This window comes from Corapipo altera, unplaced genomic scaffold (genome assembly GCF_003945725.1).
Source record: "Corapipo altera isolate COAL_440 unplaced genomic scaffold, ASM394572v1 305, whole genome shotgun sequence".
Lineage (NCBI taxonomy): Eukaryota > Metazoa > Chordata > Aves > Passeriformes > Pipridae > Corapipo > Corapipo altera.
The window spans coordinates 618,628-639,638 of record NW_020885011.1 but is presented as its reverse complement, the minus strand read 5'-3'; the positions used below and the strand labels follow the sequence as shown (position 1 = coordinate 639,638).

Sequence of the window (21,011 nt, the reverse complement as noted above, 5' to 3'; positions counted from 1 at the left end):
ACACCACTTTGTAATGACACACAGCACACCCCAAATGGAGCAGAGAATTCCTGTGCTGTGTTTACAGTTACAGTCTCCATGTACAACCACGAGCAAAATGACTGAGAAATTCCCAGAAGTGGAGCACTGCTGTGTACATACAGGTGTGGCTGCTTTCTTTGGCACTGGGGACACCTCAAGGATTTCAATGACATACAGATGACACTTCTGTCGCAGCCACATATTGCCATTATTATCTGTCAGGTACTGCAAAACCAATAGCTTGAAGAGAAACTCTGGAATTCCACGTTGCACCTATCACAAGAAAAGACACAAAGGCATTTCCTCTTCATTTACCAATCACAACCTCACAGAATCACAGAACAGTTGAGGGTGGGAAGGTTCTTTGCTCAAAGCAGGCTCAGCTAGAACAGGCTGCCCAGGGCCACACCCAGCCAGGTTTTTAGTACCTCCAAGGATGAGACTTTACAGCTTCTCTAGGAAGCTGTTCTAAGTCTCTAGGAACTGTTCTAAGTCCAACCACCTTGATGGTAATGAGTTATTTGTGTTACACAATAATTAGAATATACATCCTTGAGAAATGGCTTACTAAGAAACAAGAGCTTTAAAGAAACAACTCTTTCAAGGATCCATACAGGACTTCTTGGACAAGGCAGCTGTGGGAGGGATGTACTTACTGAGGAGGTGATATCAAAATGGAATATCATGGGCTTTTTCTGGTGTTCTTTCTTCAGAAAAGGCAGGAGAGATTTTAGCACTTTATCTTCATCCACTTCTGGTTCAATTAGTCTGATGGTTTCCAGAAGTTCTGTGCAGTCAGGCTGCTCTTCTTGCAGCCTCTCATGTAGCCTCTTCACATAGAGAGATTTCCCTGTTTTAAAAAACACCACAAGAATTAAAGCCATTGATATTGAATACATCATATTAAAGCCATAATAGAAAGAAGGAAATAAAATGCTTAAGTACCCTATGCTCTGTTTGCTTTTCAGCCTGATAAGGAGTTTTACTTAATACCTCCTCCAGCTTTTTGCATTAAGAGCCATTGAACAACCATTTCCCACACAGGAACACAGGCAGCCTTTGCAGCCCTTGTCCCACCTCACAGCCCATTTCCTGCAGGCAAATGTTACCCTCAGGAGCTCAGGTTCAGCTCACCCAGCATTAGTTATGTTTTATGTTAATTACCCAAGTGAGCAGAACAAAACAGGTGCCAGTTAGAAGGTGACCCATCTCCAGAGGTGCCCATCTCAGGACAAGGCAGGGTGACATCCAGTTTTCACACCACTGCACTGGGTAGAGTCTGAATCGCTCTTTCTGACTAAGATATTTAGCACTTGGACACAAAACCTGACAAGGTGAGCCCGGTCCTGTTTTCCAACTCTCAGCAGACCCCACTTTGCATGTGACACCTTACCCACACCAGCTCTTCTGGAGGACACAATCCCAACACACATGTTGCCCTTGAACACAGAAGCAGCCGAGCTCGAGGGCTGGGGCACTCGGTAGTGGTGCTGCAGGTATTGCTGGATTTCAGCCCGTGGCCTCTGGGGTATCATGTGCACTTTGTAGTGGCTGAAGGCAGAGGGGATGTAGCTGTGCTCCCGCTCGCAGTCGCACAGGATGACCAGGCGGTAGGAGCTGTTGTAGCGCTGCAGGTCCTGGAACAGCTCCTCTGCTCTGCAGCTGACATCGTAGCTCAGCTCATCTGCGTACAGCATGGTGTAAATCTTCTCCCCTCCGCTGCAGGGAATGAGGCACCTCCTGAGGAACAGCCCCACCTGCTCAGCAGTGGTCTGAGGGGTGCACAGGAGAACCTCGTCAAAGGTGGGCAGGGGCTGCTCGGGGCTGTTCATGTAGATGGCCAGTGCAGAGCTGAGCACCTCGGAGCGAGGGCAGGTGATGAGGTTGGGCTGGCCCACACACAGCAGGTCCTGAGGGAACTCCCGGGTCACACAGTCCCTGCCACGGCCGGCCAGGTCCCCCAGCCACACTCCCAGCGAGTCGATATCCAGGCAGCTGGGGAGGAAGGAGCCCATGTTGCTCATGTAGCACTCCCAGATGCACTTCAGCTGGGCAGTCAGGTCCTTCTCCCCGCCCAGCAACACTTGCAAATCAGAAATAGTCTTCCCTGAGCTGGGAGGCAGCTCCCTCCCGGCGGCTGCGAGCGCGTCCCGCTCGGTGCAGTCGCGGTTCAGGAAGGAAAGCATCGTCAGGGCAGCCTGGCTGGGCGTGCCCTGCCCCAGCTCTGTGCACAGGTACACCAGCTGCTCTGCAGTGTAGTAGTTCAGGTAGAAGTGCTGGAACCGTTTCTCATACATGAAGCTCTTCCAGCTCTCCAGGAAACTCTCCATGGTCTTGCAGAGGCCTGGGAGCACAGCTGCCATATCCCCCTGCCCCTCCAGCACTGGGATGGGGCCCAGGGAGAAGTCGATAAGAACACAGGATTCTCTTCTGGGTGAACAATACACGTGGGCAAGCCAGGAGCGGAAAAGCATGTTCCCAGCTGAATAAAGGTCTATAAAGGCCTGTGCAAGTCTCTGGACGTTGGAAAAGACCTGTGTGAGGGCAGAGGAGACAGAAAAAACACTAAGCTAGTTTACCAAGTTCCAGCCATGAAACCACGGGAAAGACTTCCAATGAAAAGAAAGGCTTTGGTCCAGATGTTTGTCAGGCCTTGTACAGCAACCACAGACTCTCTGTGACTTTTTAACAGCAGTATCCCCAGGAAACCAGTAAGGAACCCCCGGGAAACCAGTAAGGAACCCTAGCTTGCTACAAAAGCACAGAGATGCTCTCAGCCAGGAGCATCCCCAGTGCACCCAGAGAATAAGGGTACCAGTCCACTGTCGGGTCTCCAGCTTAGTCTCACCTTAGCAAGGAACCAAAGAGGCAGGAACACCCATCTGCCTGTGACCATCCATCCCCAGCAACTCAGCTGTCAACCACAGTCTTAAGAGCTGATACTCAAGGGGAAATCCAGCCCCAGCCCCATCATCAGTAACCCCCTGGGTTTGGAATCTGACCTCAGAGAACCTCTCCACCTCCAGGCCTTGCTCTCCCTTTGCTGACATGAGCATCAGTTTGTTCTGCAGCTCACGGAGCTCTGCCAGGGAGTATTTCCGTGAGGCCTCGTCCTCCCCCGAGCTCCCCGGGAGGGTGAAGCACAGGACAGTGTCCAAGGAGACCTGCCAGGGCAGAAGTTATTAGTGTGGATGTGCCTGAGGCTCTGCCCAGCGAGGGGAGCACTCAGGGGCAGAGGCCCCCAGAAAGGAGCTGTGTGTGCAGTGGGAGAAAAGCTCCAGCTGGTTTCTGGGAGCAGTAGGGGAGGGGGAGCTGAGCTGCCTCACCTTCTGGCCATCAGCTGGTGCTCTCAGGACATAGACTCCTCTGCTGTTGATGGCAGCTGCCAGGGAGAGCGAGGACAGCTCCACGGAGCCATGGCTCTCCTTCACTGTCTTCAGCCACTCCAGGTGCTGGGCTGAGGCACGCTGTGGGGAGCACACACTGCCCTGACTGCCCTGACTTGGCAGCATTTCCAGGATTACAACAGATACATCAGCTCAGGACAAACAGCTTGGGCTGGCACAAGACTTTCAGGATGAGGAAGGAAGGGAAATGGGCACTGGCCACAGCCTGGTCTGTCTGCACAGCTGTTCCTTATCCACTCCATAGGGATGAACAGAGCCCACAGTGCTCCAGCACCTCTCACTAGAGAAACAGGCCCTGCTGCAAAGGGTAGGAGTTCCCAGCCATCTGCCTCCCCTCTTTCACACCATCAAACTCTTGCATGAGCAAAGCTACACCAGGTCACACCGGAAAGCTCCAGTAGAGCTCTGGAGAAGCCTCTGCCACACCAGTTAGTGCTGCAGTGAATTTCTGTGGCACAGAAACATCAGACACTTTTCTTCCAACAACCAGAACTGCTGTGATGTCCCCATTTGCCCTATGCAGTCAAACTTCCAGCCACTCTTGGAAGTCAGAAAGGGAAGAGGATGCAGAGAGGACCTGCTCCAGCAGAACTCACCAGTTTCTTGGGGAGATTCTCATCACTGTCCAGGGCTCTCCACAGCTTCTCCAAGCAGCGCATGAAGTCCTCAAACCCTGACTCTTGCCTAAGCTCATAGAGCAGGGAGGAGTAGCCATGCACAGTGTCATGGAAACAGGCCACACGGTCCACATCCATGTCATTCTCCCCAGCAGAGATGGAAGCCAAGTCCACAAACACCTTCAGCTCATTTATATCTTCAACAAGACAAACACGAGTGAACAACAAACAAGGCAGCCTGAACACAACCCCACACCCCCACCTTCCACAGGAAACACAGAAAGGATGCTTTGAACATCATCTCCTGTGCAACTGCCCTCCCCCATCCCACCAGCAGCTTTCCCCGTGATCCATCCACCCTCGGGACCCCCTGGCCCTGCTCTCCCTCACCAGCAGAGCCCCAGCTGGGACAGGACCCGTGCCTGGGGTGGGGGGTGTCCGTGCAGGTCAGAGGGGTCTGTTCAAGTCAGCCCACTCAGCTGGCAGACACAGTTCCACTGTCTGAAACAACCAGTCTGAACTGAGTAGTAGCAGTTACTGAAGCCCCCCAGGCCCAGCCCAGCCCCTGGGCAGGGTGGTCACTGTGAGCTGCACCAGCTGCAGTGCAGGACACGTTTAAAGGGACTTCATAGCACGTTCCACACCAAAACCCACGAGAGGTGTTTGTAACTATCAACACCAGAAGCACTGAAGGCACAAAGCAGATGGGTCGGGGATAGAGTGTTCCTTGTTCCTTCTGCCCCCACACAAGCTGCCATCCCTTCCAGAACTCTCTGACTAATTCCTGGGTGAGCAGCACACACCTTTCAGTGCTTCCCTGACCCAGCAGACAAAGTCCTTCTGCTGGGCCAGCTCCCTCAGGCAGCCACGGCGGGTCGCAGTGATCCCCTGCAGCCACGTCTTGGCCTGCACAAGCTCAGGGCTGATGGAATCCAGCTTTTGGGTCTTGGAGGACTCAAGCTTTTCTGTCTAGAAAGCAAGCAGTGCAAACATACATTCAGTCTGGAATTGGGAAATGCCACTGGTTCTGCAGCAGGGAGAGAAAAGCCCTCTGCAAAGCCACATCCCAACATAGGAATATCATGTCTCTTTTAGAAATGATGACACAAAAGCACTTTGAACGCCTGATTTTTACCCCAAATAAACATTTTGGGACAAGGAATTGTTCTTGACAAACTACAGTAGACTTGTGGGAAGGTTCAGATTTAGCCAACACCTTGGCAGTACAGACCTGAAGGAGGGGATACTTACTATATCCAACAAGTGTTCCAGGATACTGAAGTCACCAGAGAGGCTTAAGTTCTCTTTGACATTGGCAATGATCTTTGCAGCATCAAAAGTCAAATGCATTTCATGGTACTGCTGGATCTGCTGAACTCGCTGGTCGATCCAGGATCTGCTTTCCCCAGGTCGAAGCTCACAGATGGTGTTTAGCTCCATTCTGAGATCTTCAGGATGATTTGTGAATTCCTGAAAAATTTTATCAACTGCAGAAAGTGTGAGACTTCCCGATCTGAGATCATTATACAGTGTTTCATAGCTGGTAAAGCAAGGGTGGATCACGCTGGTCAAAACATCATCAAGGTCCAATTCAGGCACAGCATCCTCCTCCTCCTCCTCCTCCTCTTCTGGCCATTCATACTCATACTGGTCTCCTGCCTCCTGTGCTGCTTCCTCCCAGAACTGCTGGAAGACCAGGCTGTCCTTAAAAGAGTGCATTTTCTGGACAAATTCCTTCAGCTCTGGCCCCAAGCTGTAGTAGGTCTGCAGGGGTCTCTTTCCCACGTTCACCACTTTATTTAGTCTTTTTAAGCGAAGATCTTCCGAGTGTTGAGATTCCACTTCACCTACATCCACTTGAAGAGAGACAGGTCAGGGATCAGGTGTGCAGCCTGGCTCCAGCTCACTCCACCCAACCCCCCAAGCCACAAAATGCTACTGGGCAGGTGGGGCCCTGTAAATGTCATTTGATGCACAAGCACTCACTTGATCCCCCCAGTGCTCTGGGTTTACTTCCCCCACCCCTCCTCACTCTCACTGTGGTTTAGAATCAAACCTGTTTGCAAAAGCCAAGGTATTTTCAAGGAAAATTATGTTTTCTGGAGTTGCCACTGTCAGACTGCCCCCCCAGAACTCTACCTTTCACAGATGCCTGCACCTTCCTGCACATGCTCAGGAAGGTTCCTACTGCTTTTTGATCTTTCCTGAGCAGTGTGACCTCTTCTTGCCTCATCTGCAGCAGTTCTTTCAGGCTTCTCAGGAGTACTTCCTTTGTTTCACGTGCCAGTTGCTGGTGCTCTGAAAGAAAACCCACCTGCAGTCACAAGGCAGAAACTTCCCATGCTCTGCACCCCTGACTCAGGTTTGGATTTGCAGAGTCACAGCCCAAACTGGGGCTGGGAGCTCCATGTAAAGGCCAAAGGGCAGCACTGCTGGAGCACCTCCTCAACATTCCCAATCCCTGGAGCATCAGCAGAGCAGGACATCCATCACTGCAGTGATGCTCTAAGGCAACCACACCACTTTTCAACACGTCTCTTACTTGTCTCCCAAATACAGATGAACTGTTCCTCGTGCTGGAAAACCTCTTCCAGATGCTTCACAAGGATGCAGCCTTTCTGGATGTCATCAGTGACACTCTCAAACACAAAGTCTGCTGTGTGCATGATGTCCTTGGCTTTATCTGTGAGTTTTTCTATGAAGTTTCTGTTTCTTCCTGTTCCAGAAACAAAGTAGGTCAAAGCTGGATCAGCCCTGCTTCCCAAAAATCCAGGTAGAACCAGCAACTATTCCATGTCATGGTACAGAGAGACAATCTCCTATTGAATCCCTACCCAAGAGCCTGTGGACTCCACCCTCCAACCTCCCATGTCTTTCTGAACAAAAAACCAGGATCTCAGGACAGCAACTTGGAAACCTCCCATGGAGAACCCATACCCAAGCCCTGTGAGCAAACACAAGCCACTTGGATCCATTCACATGGCCAACACTTGGGAATTTTCGTGTGGCAACAACTTGTGAGAACCTCTCAGAGAAATAAGTTCTGCTCTACAAATCCTGAGGCAGCTGCAGTGGATTAGCACAAGAGGAATACTGGATCCCTCTTCCTTGGCCTTTCCTCACCAAAAGCAGGTTGAATACCTCAGACTTGGAGAAGAGCAATAAAAGAAGAGCAGGACAGTTTCTCTGTGTTTGCTGCCCTGCCCCCGGCGAGGCAGAGAACAGCTCCTCAGAGCCTCCTGTAAATCTAACCACAGACATACCACTAAAGCTGAAGATCTGTTTGGTGTCAGGCCATGTAAGCAGGTGGTGCAGAATCTTATCAAAATTGCCCTCAGACTGCTCACTCCTGAGGGGCCAGGACTCCACGATGATGGTTGACACGAGCTGGCTGAACTGGCCCAGGCTGTAGGCAGAGATCTTCTCCAGGAGGTTGCTCTCCGTCTGCCAAGGCACACAGGAGAGGGTAGGGATGAACGAGGGTTTGGGATCACGCCGTGCCTGCATCTCAAAACTGGGCACTGACGCCAAGGAGTCCCACCCCCAGTGCTGAGGCGTGTCCCAAAAGAGCTGTGGGACATGACTGACACCGGAACTCCCGATGGAAACGCATCACAAGTCTCCCTCATGGACCCTTTAGCAGTGGATACTCGTTTCCTGATTTCTTGTCAGTGCTTTTTGTTGTTGGTTTAACAGACTTCAACAATCCACAGCAACCCAAGCAACATCAAACGCTGCTCCCACCACCAGGCACATCCCTGTGCCACCAACAGGATTTCTGTGCAACGGGAAATTCAACTTTTCTTTCTCCTACCTTCCCTTTCCTACTTTTCCTTCCTACCTGTCCCTTCCCCTCCCAGGGCAGATGTAGTACCTGGCAGGCTGCAGTTACAGCCTCTGTGGCACAGTCCTGGAAGCAGCGCTCGATGGAAGAGTCCAGCTGTGTGAACCGATGTTTCTGACAGCAGAACACCAAGATTTGGTTCACTGGAGGCTCCTGGAGGGCAGAAGAGAGATTTCTTATCAACTTAGTTTCCAAAAAGTGTTTCTTCTGACATGGAGTGCTGCTATGGAGGCAGTAAAAGGAACTAGGTTAAAAAGTGCAAGTTTTCCAGTGGGGCCACACATGACCCCATTTCTCAGGGCCTGAAAGAGATTACTTAATATCCATCTTTATTTAATATCCATCTCTCCAAGCCAAGTTTTTAGCAGGAAATATGTTTCCTGGTTCCCCCATGAGAATTAACAGCTTAAAGAAGAGATGAGGAGACACACAAGGTCAGTTTAGAAGGGACTTACACATGTGGCCGTGCATTTGGGAGCCTGAACAGCACCACTTCTGCACAACGAGGAGAGAAGCACCAGCTTTGCTTCTCTGAGCCCTTAAGTGTTCACTTTTCACCCCCTCGTTCTTAAAACTATAGAGATGGTAATTGCTCAAAATGTGCCATTTCCTTTGAAGCACCAGGACATCATTCCAGCCCTGCAGCCAGGCAGAAACCCTGACACCAAGGTCACAGTGTGGTACATTGTCATGGCCCATTTTTGAGCCTCCAGAACACAGTTTATAACAGTAATGGCAATTTTTACAATCCAAGCCCTCCTGTTTCCACGCGCTCCTTCTCCAAGCACAGCAGAAGATGGTCCATTCCCTCTGAACCCCCAGCTGTGACTGCCCGGAGCCTCCCCTACCTCCTGGATTCTTTTCCTCAGATCTTCAAGTAAAGTGTTCTTCCATGTCTTGGTGAACTGCTCATCTGGAAAGCTGATCTTCATAAACTCATTCCAGGCCTGCAGGAGAGAAACAAACAACCCCCAAACCACTGAATGCTGAGATTTAACAGTCAGAGAAAGAAATTAAAAGAACAATGGGTAAGAGAGGCCCCACACTCCTCAAGTAATCTGTAGTCCCTCCAGATTTTTGTATTCAGAAGCAAAGGGACACTCCCAGAGCTGCAAAAGGCAGCTTTTAAGCCCAAACAGTGTGTAAATGTCTCAGTTACTAAAGGAGACATTTGGAGGAACCACTTCCACCTTGCTGCTGGAAACTGTCCCAGGGAGGGCTGGGAGCAGCAGGTCAGACTGCCAGGGGCTGCCCTGAGCTCTGCCTGCTGGGAGGCCTGAAGGACAATGAGTGGGACACACAGGGAGCAGGACAACACCAACCAGGGGCAGCTCCTCACCCCAGAAACACCTCTGGAAACAGCTGAGAAAAAGGAGAACCAAGGTGAGCTGAGCAGCACCAATTCCAGCCCTTTGCTTCTCAGCCCAGCAGTGTTTCCAACACTGCCCATCCCCATGTCACTCCTCAGCCAGCCACAGCAGCTCCAGTTCCCAGCAAGGAGCCATCAGACTCAGGACTTTATGGTTAAGTTGCAGTAAAACATTATCAGAAGATGACAAACCCGAAGTTCCCAATGGACAGAGAACATCACATGCTCCAGGGACTCTTTCAGTAGCCTCTCTCTCAGAGTGTTTCTGAACCAGGTTCGAGTGTCTCTCAGAGCTCCTCGGAACATTTCTCCCACTGGACTTTCCTGCACAGCCTCTCTTGGAACCTGCCACACACACACAGGAGGAGACAACAAACCAGAACAGTTCAAGCAGGAGAGTAACACATGATTTAAATCAATACTTCTAAAAAGAAGGCCTAAAGGTATCCAAAGCACAAAAGTGCCCAGCAACAGACCCACCAGTGCTTGAATAAAGAACAGAGGGAGGCTGGGAAAATGAAATGCTTACAGAGAGCTTGGGCCTAAGAATGATTGTTCCGGGAAATAAAGACAACATATGTTTACAAAAACCAGACATAAAGCTCATGACATCCATTTGACCTGATTTTTCAATAAGAACAAAAATCATGAGGTGATTTCACAACTTTCTGAAAGTACCACAATCTTGGTTAGAGTGGCAAGTTCTCCAAACTGAGAACGGATCTGATCTAAACCCAATCTGTTGTACCATATTTGTGATATTTCTGGATATCTTGCTCCCATCAAGCCAGGAGTGGTTCCTTGGTACTCACTGCTGTGGGCTGAAGTTTGGCAACCTTGGCAATCAGCATGGCAGCAGTGGCAGGAATCGAGAACCACCTCCCATCCCTCGTGGACTTGCAGAGCCTCGTGTGCAGCTTGATGCAGCAGGTCAGGCAGGACTGCCAAGAGCGACCTTCCAGAGCTCTGAGGGCAGGAATACAGAGGAGCAATTCAATTTTGTGCTCAGAGAAAAAAATTAAAAATTAAAAAAAAAGAAGAAAAAAGAAAAATAAAAGTTCCACCAAATTCAACAGTGGCAGCTAACCATCCCTCCCTCAGATGGATTTAAGAGGTGGGATAGAAATCCAGGATTCTTTTATTCACACAGATTTCAAGGCACACATTCAAGCTACAGCACGGCCCCAACCCTTGAGCAGATGAAGGACAATGCTCTCACAAAGGTGCAGTTACCTGGCTGCTGGCTCATCCAAGGCACACAGCACTGTCTTTAGAAGATTCTCTAACTATGGAAAGACAGAAAAATTAAACTGTGAAATCTTACTGACTGGTTTCTCATTAGCTGAGAGGATGCTGTGAGAGAGGGAATTCCCTGTTCTTCCATGTCTTCTCTAATGCTTTAATTTTTTACCATAACATTGTAAAATTTATTTACTGGATGTCGGAGCCAACACATGGGTGGCTTTTATTTGTACAAACCAAACCTGCACTTCTTACAATCTAGAGGTTTAAAATTTATTATTACTTGCAACATTCTATTCCTGCTGTCCTCACACAAACACAAGTGTCTTCACAACAGCAGCAAAATCTCCCAAAACCAGCAGTCCCTTTGCCCAACCTCCCCTCTGCAAAAAACCAGTTTCAGGTACATGTCTGAGGAGCTCAGGACTAAAATATTTGCCCTCACTGATGAAAAACAAATCCAGCCAAGTACACCCTTCTCTCATCCAGGCCAACAACACTTTTTGCTGCAGATACACCCTCAAGTCTCCTCTTAGGAGTCTCTGACTTCAGAGCAATTACTTTTGCTTTTAGCTAAATTTGAAGCTCTTTGTGCTGTGACCTGCTACCAACCCCAACCCCCCAGTGATGGTCAGTTCTGCTAAAAGTCACCCAAGAGCCCAGTCTGAGTCTTTATCCCAGAGTTGGGTAAAGCTGCCAGAAGACAAACCTCAGTGTTACTCCACGAAAGGTCAACGTCCTCTAATCTGTAGAAAACACCTTGCAGAGTAACCAACAAATCCCTGGGGAAATCTCTTATGAACTCAGGCAGGCTCCTCAGGGGCAGCACACAGAGCCAGGACCTCACCAGTGTGGGATCAAAGTCTAGCAGGTACTTCTTTTCCTCCATTAGTTGCAGCAGAGTCGCTCTGGAGAAAAGACAAAACAAAATCTTCAAGTGCCCAGGGTACAAAAGGCCAAGAGCTCGTTCAGCCCACAGAGGAGTCTCATTCTCACTCCTGTGCTCTTTACACTGCATCACTTCCACTGAGCATCAGTGGAAGTCTCTGAGGCCCAGCAATGGTAGAGGCAGAGCCAAACCACGGGGCAGAAGCCCTCAAGGAAAATAAAGTCCAGGTCTTGCTCAGACTCAGCACAACAGACATCACAAGCTGCTTTAACTCCCAACTGCTGCAGAGCTGGGAGAACTGAGAGGGTTTGTGTCTGAGAGGTCACCCCCTGCCCAGCTGGGTCACATCGTGAGATCTCTGAGCACCCACAAGGGCTGTGGCCCAATATCCCAAACACCCATCACCACCCCCCACAGACCCCAAACACCCATCACCACCCCCCACAGACCCCAAACACCCACCACCACCCCCCACAGACCCCAAACACCCACCCCCACCCCCCACAGACCCCAAACACCCACCCCCACCCCCCACAGACCCCAAACACCCACCCCCACCCCCCACAGACCCCAAACACCCACCACCACCACCCACAGACCCCAAACACCCACCACCACCATGCTACAGTTTGTACCTTTTAAAAACCAGGAGAAAAAAAAATACTTAAAGTAAGGTGACCACCCCCAAGTACCAAGGCACTGGGTATAACACTGGGTATAACCAGGAATTCTGGAAAACTCACGGATCTCGCTTCTTCCTTGTTTCAGCAAATGAAAGCCCTTCCAGCCCTGCCCAGACATCTTCCTCCACTGGAAAGTGCTCCTGCTGCACAGGAGGAGCAAAGGAATGCAGAAGGGGAAGGATCCACACCCACTGGTCTACTCCACCTTCAATGCATCTGTGGCAGAAACTTGCCAGGAAAACCTTCAAGCTAAAAAAAAAAAAAAAATAAATACCCAAACACAGTGAGTGAAAGAACAGCTTTATCCAGGCCAGGAGAACACCCATGGGGTCAGGGGCTGCATCTCAATCTCTCTGTGAACCTTCAATCAACCTCTGATGGTTATTGTAGCTCCACCTTGTCTTCACTGGGGACTGCACCCGAAAGGTTTAAGAGCTGTAATGTTCCCAAATCTCTCTGCACAGACCCCATGACCTGAGCACTGAGAAATCCCAGCTCTTTATCTACAGTTTCCCCACGACCCCACCCAGCCCTGTGACACCCACACAGAGCCAGGCACTCTGGGGACAATTCTTGGCCTTCTTGGCTGGGCTGAAATACTACAAAGGTCTCCAAAAGGAAACGTAACAGTTGTGCAAGCGAAGAACTAGAAACCCAAGTGCCAGATGAGCAGTCAGATGACAGTCTGGTAAGTAGGCACTCCATGGGAAAAAAAAAAATGAACAAAAAATGTGGAATTGATGCACATCAGAGGAGACAAGAAGAATCCAAATGTGGCATTTAAAGCTAAGAAGTAAATACATGATGATCCCAATCACTGGAGTTTATAAGTATGAATAGCAAACAGGTAAGAGCCCAGAAACTGCTTGACAGAAAAGAATAACAAATAAGATTATTATATATAAAGAAAACACAGCAGTTTTAACTCAATCTATGGCTCTGGCAACAGTGACAAGTTGCAATAAGGGAAATCTGGACAAAAGGAAAAATAACAAGAGAGGTATGTGACTGTGAGAGGGCCCCCGAGAGGTTGGGTATCCTTTATCCCTGGAGTTTTTCAGAACCCCACTGCCTTGATGTTAGCCCTGCTTCAAGGTGGGGGTTTGAACTGAGACCTCCAAAGATACCCTCAAATGTAACTTTTTTTCCTGATTCTCTGGCAGGACAGGGCTGGATTCCTGATTGTTCTATCAAAGGGTGCCATGCTGGCAGCAAAACCAGCCCAGTCAGTTACTGGGTATGTGGAGCACTTACCAGACAACTCCTTCAAAAGCCTTTTTGATGTGATCAATCTCATCCTGTACAGCTTGTTGTGACACCTTATCCAAGCACAAGAGGCTACACAGGCTAGCCAGGTCATCTTTAGATGCTGGAAGTAAAAAATTCTCAACTACCACGAGGATGGTGAGTCCCAGAGCCAGTTTGCTTTTGATGACCCCTTGCAATGCTTCTTTCTTCATATAATTTATCAGCAAATCATTCACCTGGGATAAAGAAGGGAAGAAACAAACCAACCACAGCATTAGTCTTCTTCTTCTGAAGCCCTTTTCCTCTGCCTGTTACAGTGAGGCCACGGGACAGCCCTGGACAGCCCAGGGTGGCCCTGACCACCCCCAGAGCACCAGGTGTGGCCCCCCAGTATCTGTGACAGTTTGGTGCCCCACTGCTCCCACCACTCAGCTACTGGTTCCCTTCCCCACACCCAGCAAGCTGGGGAGTGCCAAGGGACCAGGACAGGGGAAGGGAACCATGAGCTGAGCAGTTTTACACCCAACACTGCCTTCAGTCACCATCACATCCCACGAGCAGCCTCCAGATGGACTCAGACTTTGTTGGGAGTCAGCAAAGGGAGAGAGGCTTCTGTCCTTACCCACAGACCCCAAAAGCTACTCTGGAACCACATTCCAGGGTTCCACAGTGCCATGGTGTTTGGTGACACCAAAATCACCCTTCTGAGAACCAGCAGCGACACAGAACACCCGCTCTGCTGAGCTGGGCAGCTGTGCCAGCTCATGGCCTCTCCCATGGCACCAGGAGCAGGGAGCCTGTAGAGTTAAAAAGGAGCAGCCCTGACACTGCTCTGAAGCTCCAAAGAAGACAATGTGGCATTTCTGCCATATTTCCCAATTATGTCAAGTAAGACATTTTGCACTCCAGAAGCCCTGTTGGCATCACTGCTTAGAACAGGATCAGGAGGAGTTTCTCCCAGAGACCAGGCAGGTTTGGAATCAGAGACAAGTGCAGAGAAGTTACTGACAGAGTGACTGGCAGCAAAACTAACAGGCCAGACTCAGGAAATTAATATCCAAACACAAAACCCACTCAAGTACCAAGTCACCACATGCCAGCTCTGCACTGACCCACATGGGATATCAGAACCACACCTGGAACTGCACAGGTGTCACTGAAGTCCCCAAGGCAGATGGTGCCAGTCACCTCAGCAGGATCCCTGTTGGTTCTGTACCTGAACTTTGACTGGAAAAGCAAAATTAACCCAGCAAGGCCAATAACAAAATTAAAGTTTGGGTTTAGTAACTGATGTCTGGTTTCCAGCCCCTGTGGAAGAGAAGGGATTACCTGCTCCATGCCAAAGTTTAGTGCTTCCCATTGCATTGCCTGGCCATCGTGCACCAGCTGATCCACTGTCACTCCATAAAACTGTCTCAGCTGGAAGAGGAAGTTCCTCATGTTTTCAGGACTCCAGGTTTCAAGAATGCTGAAGATATTTTCTAACATGACATTGGCAGCTATTTTCTTCCCTTCCACCACTTCTTTGTTTTTATCAAAAAATGTATCCAAAAATTTTTTTAACATAGAAGGCTTTGCACACACAATGTCATCATACTGGTGCCACTCTAGAACAGCAACACAACAGGAAAACAGTCATTGAAACTACATCACTCTTCCAGCTGCCCACAGAAATACCCCCACTGGCCCATTAAGCTTCCAGCTGCAGGCAGTGCTATCTAACAGGAATGCTGGTCCATGTGACATCACAAATCATCCCAAACCAGACCATGGATCAGCCCAAAGTGCAGGTCCAGGCTCACCTCCATTGTTGAGCCAGGTGCTTCTTATCAATAAGCAGCGATTCACAAATTTATCTACTGGAGGCTTGTAAATGAACTCGAATTGCCCATTGTCACAGGTCACCCAGTACTTGTAAGGAATGCATTTATCCAGGATCTCTTTCCTGAGGGTTACAGTGCCTTCAATGAGGTATCCATGCTCTCCCAGATTCCTAGGAAACAAAAACCACAGCAAAGGCAGGCATAGGACATGTCAGCTGACCTACAGACTTCCTTTTCCATGCATCACTCCATTTTTAATCAGAATGGTGATTATTCCTTCATGAGAAGAGTTTTATAACAGTTTTTTTATAACAGTTTACACTGTGAAACCCTCTGTAGCAACACCCACCCACAGACACAAAGCCCCAGCCTTGAGGCACCACACTGATCCTGTTCTCCAAAGCTCTCCTGTGCCTGTGTGCCTCGAGGTACTCACTTGGTGCAGGTCATCTCACAGATGTTGTCCTTCCAGTTTGCATAGGGAGAAACACCCTCAGCTCTGATGAACACTTTATGGGCCTCGGGGTTCAGTCCGAAGTCTTTGGATAATATTGCATGGAAATACACTGTAACACCCCCCTCACGGCTCACGGGGCTGCAAGAAAGGATCAGAAGGGAAATAGAAAGAATTCTCTTTTTTTTCTTTTAATTGCACAAATCATTATAAACCACAAATCAGATCTGAGACACCAGCCAACTGGCTGCAAGACCCATAATTTCTGGCAGCAGTTTGCTCAGACTGGTGTTAGAGCAGGCCTAGTGCAAAGCCCAGTGCAAATAGAAACACGGGCTCCTAAAGGCAGCAGGAAAGGCTCTGGCCCAGCAGAGCCACCTGGAATGGTTGAGCTTTCTCCCTCTTCCAGCTCACACACATTAAAAATGCTCTTCACACCATTAATCTAAAGAGTAATGTGTGTGAAGCACATGTTGCTCATAAGAGCAAGAAAGAAGAGGGTGATCTTGTTTTTATTCATCAGATGCTCGAGCAGGTTCAAGGACCACCTGTGCCACATGACCCAGCACATCACCTGTGCTGCAGCTCCCACTGAACACTGGCTCTCTTGTGCACGAGCACTTCACCTCAGTTTTAAGGCAATTCTATCTCCACACATCCCAGGTACACCTAACCCCAGTACCTCAGTCCCCCACCTCAGTCTGGAGTCCTCCAGTCCTCCTCACAGCAACTCCTGTCAGTGAAGAATGCTGGGGAGCAGCAGGGCTGTTCTCACCTTTCCTTAATCTTTTCCACACGTTTCTGGTTGCTTTGCTCTTTTTTGTTCTTGCAAGTGTCTGCTGCAGCTGCAGCACCAGCACCATCCTTTCTGGGAGCCTCAGCTCCCTTGGCGGGACTGCTCTTCTCACTCACTTGAGGCATTTCCTTACTTGTGCTCTTATTTTTCTGCTTTGTGTTTTCATTCTGCAGCAGAGAGACAGACAATGCCCAGTGAAACAGGAGACCCTGGAAGTGCAACACCTGCTCAGCCAGGTGGGGATACCCAGCACTCACAGCACACCACCAGCTTCACCCTCCTGGAAACACTGATCCCTCACTGAGGGAAGCTGCTGGTTAAGGAAAACAGTGCACAGTGGAAGAGGAATCCAACCCCAACACACTGCCAAGCAGTCAGGCCAGTGAGACCCAGGTGCCAGAGAATGGGGCATAAAGAAAGTGAAAGAGAACCCACAGCAACTTCCAGCTCACCAGGCCTGTGTGTGAGCAGAGCACAAACACCCACAAAGGACAAGGATCCCATTTCCCGAGGAGATCCGAGAGCTCCCTGGAGAGGAGACACCTCCCAGCTCCCGGGGGCAACTGAGCGACCCCTCAGTGAGAGCAGGGCTGGCATTAACACCCAGGAGAGCAGGGCTGCAATGAGAAACCCCCCACAGTGCTCCCATGTCCCTGGGCTCGTGCTCCTCAGCTCCACTGACAGCACAGACGAGTCCCAGCTGGAAAGGGAAGATTGGCCCAACTCCGTGCAATACTCACCGGAGAGTTCTCTCCCACCTTGCCAGTGTTCCCTTTCTGCCTGGGGTTCTGTTTGTTCTTCCCAGCCTGTGGGCTCTGGGCCACAGGTGAGGACTTTGTGTCCGGTTTCCTCTTGGGCTCCTGGGCAGGAGGCAGCCCGGGGGCAGCACTTGCTCCCTGCCCTGCTGAGGCCACGTTCTTACTGCTGCCCTGGGACTGGGAACCTGCTCTGGTTTCTGGAAGCTGGCCAGGGGCACGACTGCCCTGTTCCACATTAGCCCTGATGGTTTCTCCGTGCTCTGTGGTTCTTCCATCCCCCAGACTGTCCCTTGGGGCTGCAGAGCTGGGAGCTGGGGCAGCCTCACTGGCGGTGCTGCTCTGCTTTGGTGGGGTCAGCACATCTGCTTCCAGGCTGGCAGGTTCCTTCCCCGGGTGAGCCAATGCCCCATCGCCTTCAGCTGTGCCTCCACTGGCACCAGCAAGTACATCAGCACCAGGTTTTGCTGCCTCACTGCCGGGGGGTTGGATTTCTTGTGGAAAAACACACGTATCAGGCAATTCTGTGGTTTGAGCTGGGGCTGTGCTTAGAGGCGGCAGAGAGTCCTGTTCCCCGGAGCTAGAAGGACATTTCTTTACTTTATTCCTCTTCTTTTTCTATTAAAAAAAAACAAAACAAACCAGAAACAAACACCACAATGTCTGTTTGTTCATTGTCAAAGAGAAATTCTTTGTCACTTCCTCCACTGCAGCAAGTGCCGACATCTTCCTGCAACGCTGGGTAAACAGAGAGCGACCAGGAAGAGGAGGGACAAGACCAGCTTGCTAATAACTCTCGGGAATTCTGCAGTTTTAATATTCAAGCCTTGCTCAGCAGGAGCACGGGGCAGTGCTGCAGTGAACTGTGTGCTGTTTCCCCAGCAGCACAGGCAGTGCTGGGGGAGCTGCAGGCCCAGCACAGCAGCGTCAGCAAACACAGCACAGCTCCCTGGAGGAACCCGGGCAGCAGCTCCCCAGTGTGGCCACAGGGATCTGGAGGATGCAGCCCAGCCCCAGAGAGGAGAGCAACAAGTCACAGCTGCTCCTCAGCACCGACCAAGAGCCTCACCTTCCTCTGTGATGTCCGAGCAGAGTCACCAGCCCCGCACTGAGCCGTGGGCTGTGAGCTGTCACTTGGAGCTGTCACATCCTCCAGCAGCCAGGATCCCTCTTCCCCCTCCTGTGTTTCAGCAGGGGGAGGAGCCCCACCTGCAGAGCATTCAGGTGTGGTGTCTGAGGGGTTGATCAGAGCCCTTGCATTATCCATCAGCAATTCTCCCTCTGCCTCCTTTTTTTCAGTGGTGGAAGAAGGCCTGGCAGCACCTTCTCCCTTCACCTCTGATCCTGCATCAGGGACTGGAGAGAGCTGCACCTCTCTTCTCTCTGCAGTGGAAGCAAAGTTCATTGTTAAATTAGAGACTCACCCCCCAGTGGGGTCACAGAATGGGTTGGAAGGGACCTTAAAGCTCAACTTGTTCTACCCCCTGCCATGGGCAGGGACACCTTCCACTAGACCAAGTTGCTCCAAGCCCACGGATGGGGGAGAAAAATAAAAAAAAAAGTAACACTCACAGGTTCAGTTTAGAAAGACAGTTTAATAGGAGAGAAAAGGAAAGGAAAATTATAATAATAACTAGAGAATATAGCAAGTGATGCACAGGGTGGTTGCTCACCACCCACTGACTGATGCCCAGACAGTCCCTGAGCAGTGGCTCTCACCCTCCCCCAGCCAAATCCCCCCAGTTTTTTCTTCAGCACCATGTCCTGTGGTCTGGAACATCCCTTTGGGCATTGGGGTCGCCTGTCCTGGCTGTGCCCCCTCCCAGCTTCTCGAGGCCCCCAGCCCCTTGCTGGCCAGGCAGTGTGAGAGGCTGAGAAGTCCTTGGCTTAGTGTAAGCACCACTCAGCAGCAGCAGAGCCAGCAGGGTGTTATCAGCAGGATTCTCATCCTGAACCCAAACATGACTCTCTAGCAGCTCCTTGGAAGAAAACTAACTCTGTCCCAGCCAAAGTCAGGACAGGAACACAGAGGAGCTGTTTTGTTGCTCCCTGTTCCACAGCTCCCACCAGCAGTGCCACCACCCCCCCTGCACAGCCTCCTGCCCCCACCTCAAGGCTCTGCCAGCAGCAGAATCATTAAGGAACCACAGCACTGAGGTCCTGCTCCAACCCTGCCCCTCCTCTGGACACGCTGCCTGTCCAACGCTCACAGACCCCCAGGACAAGCAGTGACAGGACACTGGCTCCTCTCAGCTGTCACAGCCTTCTGGGCTGGCTGTGTGACCACTCCCACACAGCTGAGTCCTTTCCAGGAAGGCAGGGGAAACTCCCTTTTTATCTTCATAATTTTATCTAGTCCTTAAAAAACCTGTGAAAATGCAGCTCAGGGTCAAGTCAGGCAGCAGAGCAGATCTCTGCCTTCTGCAGGGGTTTCACAGGCTCCTCTGCACAGCCTCTACCCCAGTTCTGAGTGCAAAAGCTTTGAATCTCAGCTGCTTTTTATGTCCTTCCTACAGCATTTCAGAGCTGGAGACCCCAGGTTTGTTACCCTGCCATGTTGGACTGGAGAGGGATTTGCCAAGAACTGATCCTATCAGCACTGCACTCTTAAGATACCACTTCTTCCTATCAACAAACCAAAAGCCATTCTGGTGGCCCAGGACATTCTACCTTAAACAAATAAAGGATTAGAAAACATTTTCCCCACCATAACAGTGTTGTGTACTTAATTCTGTCACTGTTCAGAAAGGCAGAATTAGTGTGCTCTAAACATAATAACAAGATGCAAGTAGGATACTCTGGTCCAAGAGGGACTCAACCAGTCTTTGTAACACAAAAACCAGTCCCAGTTCATTGGCAAAACAGAAATTAGTCCAACATTGGAGACCTGTGAGTGAAGGCTGTGTGTGGGATGTGCCAGCAGCTGACTCACTTCTCTGTCCCCCATCAGTCACTGCAAAGTGAGAAAAACTGTCTCTGGTCAGGAATGCAAGGGGAGTTCAGGATGAGAGTTTGGGATGAGAGCTGTGTAATGCCCTGGGCAGAGCAGAGCCCGGAGCCACACAGGCAGCTGGGATGAAAAGCACCGGGACACCGGCAGCCTCTGGTCACTGTGCAGCCCCGGGACACCCCAGCACTGGCCCCAGTTCACCCCACACCTCCTACCTGGGTCCTGGTCCCCAGGGACGGCGCCGGGAGCCAGCCTGGCCCCACACTTGCTGCAAGAACCGGGCAGACCATCCCCAGAAGCGAAGTGACACACTTGGCACTGCATGTTCCTGGTCGCAGGCCCTGCGGGGGACCTTGGGAGCCACGAGGGGAGAGAAGGGGACAGGGCAGAGAGAGAGAAATACCGACATTAAAGTGCGATAATGGGACTTTGTCACGTCACCCTCAGCCTGGCTCCGTTTTATCGTCTGGAAACAACCTGTGACACCGGAGAGCGTGGGGGCGTGGGAACCACAGACGCATTCAAAATAATTAAGTACAAACAGCAGCTCCCCCTGCGCTGAGACCTCGTGCAACGAACGGACCTGGGTCACACCCCGCTCCCTGCCCTGCCCGGAGCCCTGCGCGGGGCTGCTCCCGCCGGGCTGGGCTCGGTCCGGTTCCCCTGGGCAGGGTCGGGGGTCGGGCAGCAGGAACCGCCTCCCCCTGGGCTGGGCTCGGTCGGGTCCCCGCGGGCAGCGTCGGGAGCCGGAGCCGGGTCCCCCGGGCTGGGCAGGGTCGGGAGTCCCGGTCTGGGGTCCCGGTCGGGGGTCCCAGGCTGGGCAGGGTCGGGGGTCCCGGTCGGGGGTCCCAGGCTGGGCAGGGTCGGGGGGTCCCGGTCGGGGGTCCCAGGCTGGGCAGGGTCGGGGGGTCCC

The 21,011-nt window shown here is 51.0% G+C and overlaps 1 protein-coding gene across 1 annotated transcript in view; it reads right to left on the bottom strand.

Annotated features, from left to right (window-relative positions):
* Nucleotides 1-20,445, bottom strand: part of RNF213 (ring finger protein 213) — a 46,800-nt gene extending 26,355 nt beyond the window's left edge. The window contains exons 1-26 of the mRNA XM_027667463.1: nt 20,314-20,445; nt 18,218-18,531; nt 17,134-17,766; nt 16,373-16,560; nt 15,580-15,738; nt 15,123-15,313; nt 14,650-14,927; nt 13,327-13,556; nt 12,133-12,321; nt 11,210-11,408; nt 10,492-10,544; nt 10,071-10,224; nt 9,451-9,603; nt 8,738-8,836; nt 7,920-8,042; nt 7,309-7,489; nt 6,588-6,761; nt 6,185-6,343; nt 5,297-5,901; nt 4,849-5,014; nt 4,025-4,242; nt 3,348-3,488; nt 3,024-3,185; nt 1,415-2,555; nt 678-871; nt 142-294 (exon numbers count right to left, since the gene is read on the bottom strand). Of these exons, the coding sequence (XP_027523264.1) occupies nt 142-294; nt 678-871; nt 1,415-2,555; nt 3,024-3,185; nt 3,348-3,488; nt 4,025-4,242; nt 4,849-5,014; nt 5,297-5,901; nt 6,185-6,343; nt 6,588-6,761; nt 7,309-7,489; nt 7,920-8,042; nt 8,738-8,836; nt 9,451-9,603; nt 10,071-10,224; nt 10,492-10,544; nt 11,210-11,408; nt 12,133-12,321; nt 13,327-13,556; nt 14,650-14,927; nt 15,123-15,313; nt 15,580-15,738; nt 16,373-16,560; nt 17,134-17,766; nt 18,218-18,531; nt 20,314-20,422 (6,366 nt within the window). The 5' untranslated portion in view covers nt 20,423-20,445. The remainder of the gene's footprint in view (nt 1-141; nt 295-677; nt 872-1,414; nt 2,556-3,023; nt 3,186-3,347; nt 3,489-4,024; nt 4,243-4,848; nt 5,015-5,296; nt 5,902-6,184; nt 6,344-6,587; nt 6,762-7,308; nt 7,490-7,919; nt 8,043-8,737; nt 8,837-9,450; nt 9,604-10,070; nt 10,225-10,491; nt 10,545-11,209; nt 11,409-12,132; nt 12,322-13,326; nt 13,557-14,649; nt 14,928-15,122; nt 15,314-15,579; nt 15,739-16,372; nt 16,561-17,133; nt 17,767-18,217; nt 18,532-20,313) is intronic.
* Between the last annotated feature and the right edge of the window lie 566 nt (nt 20,446-21,011).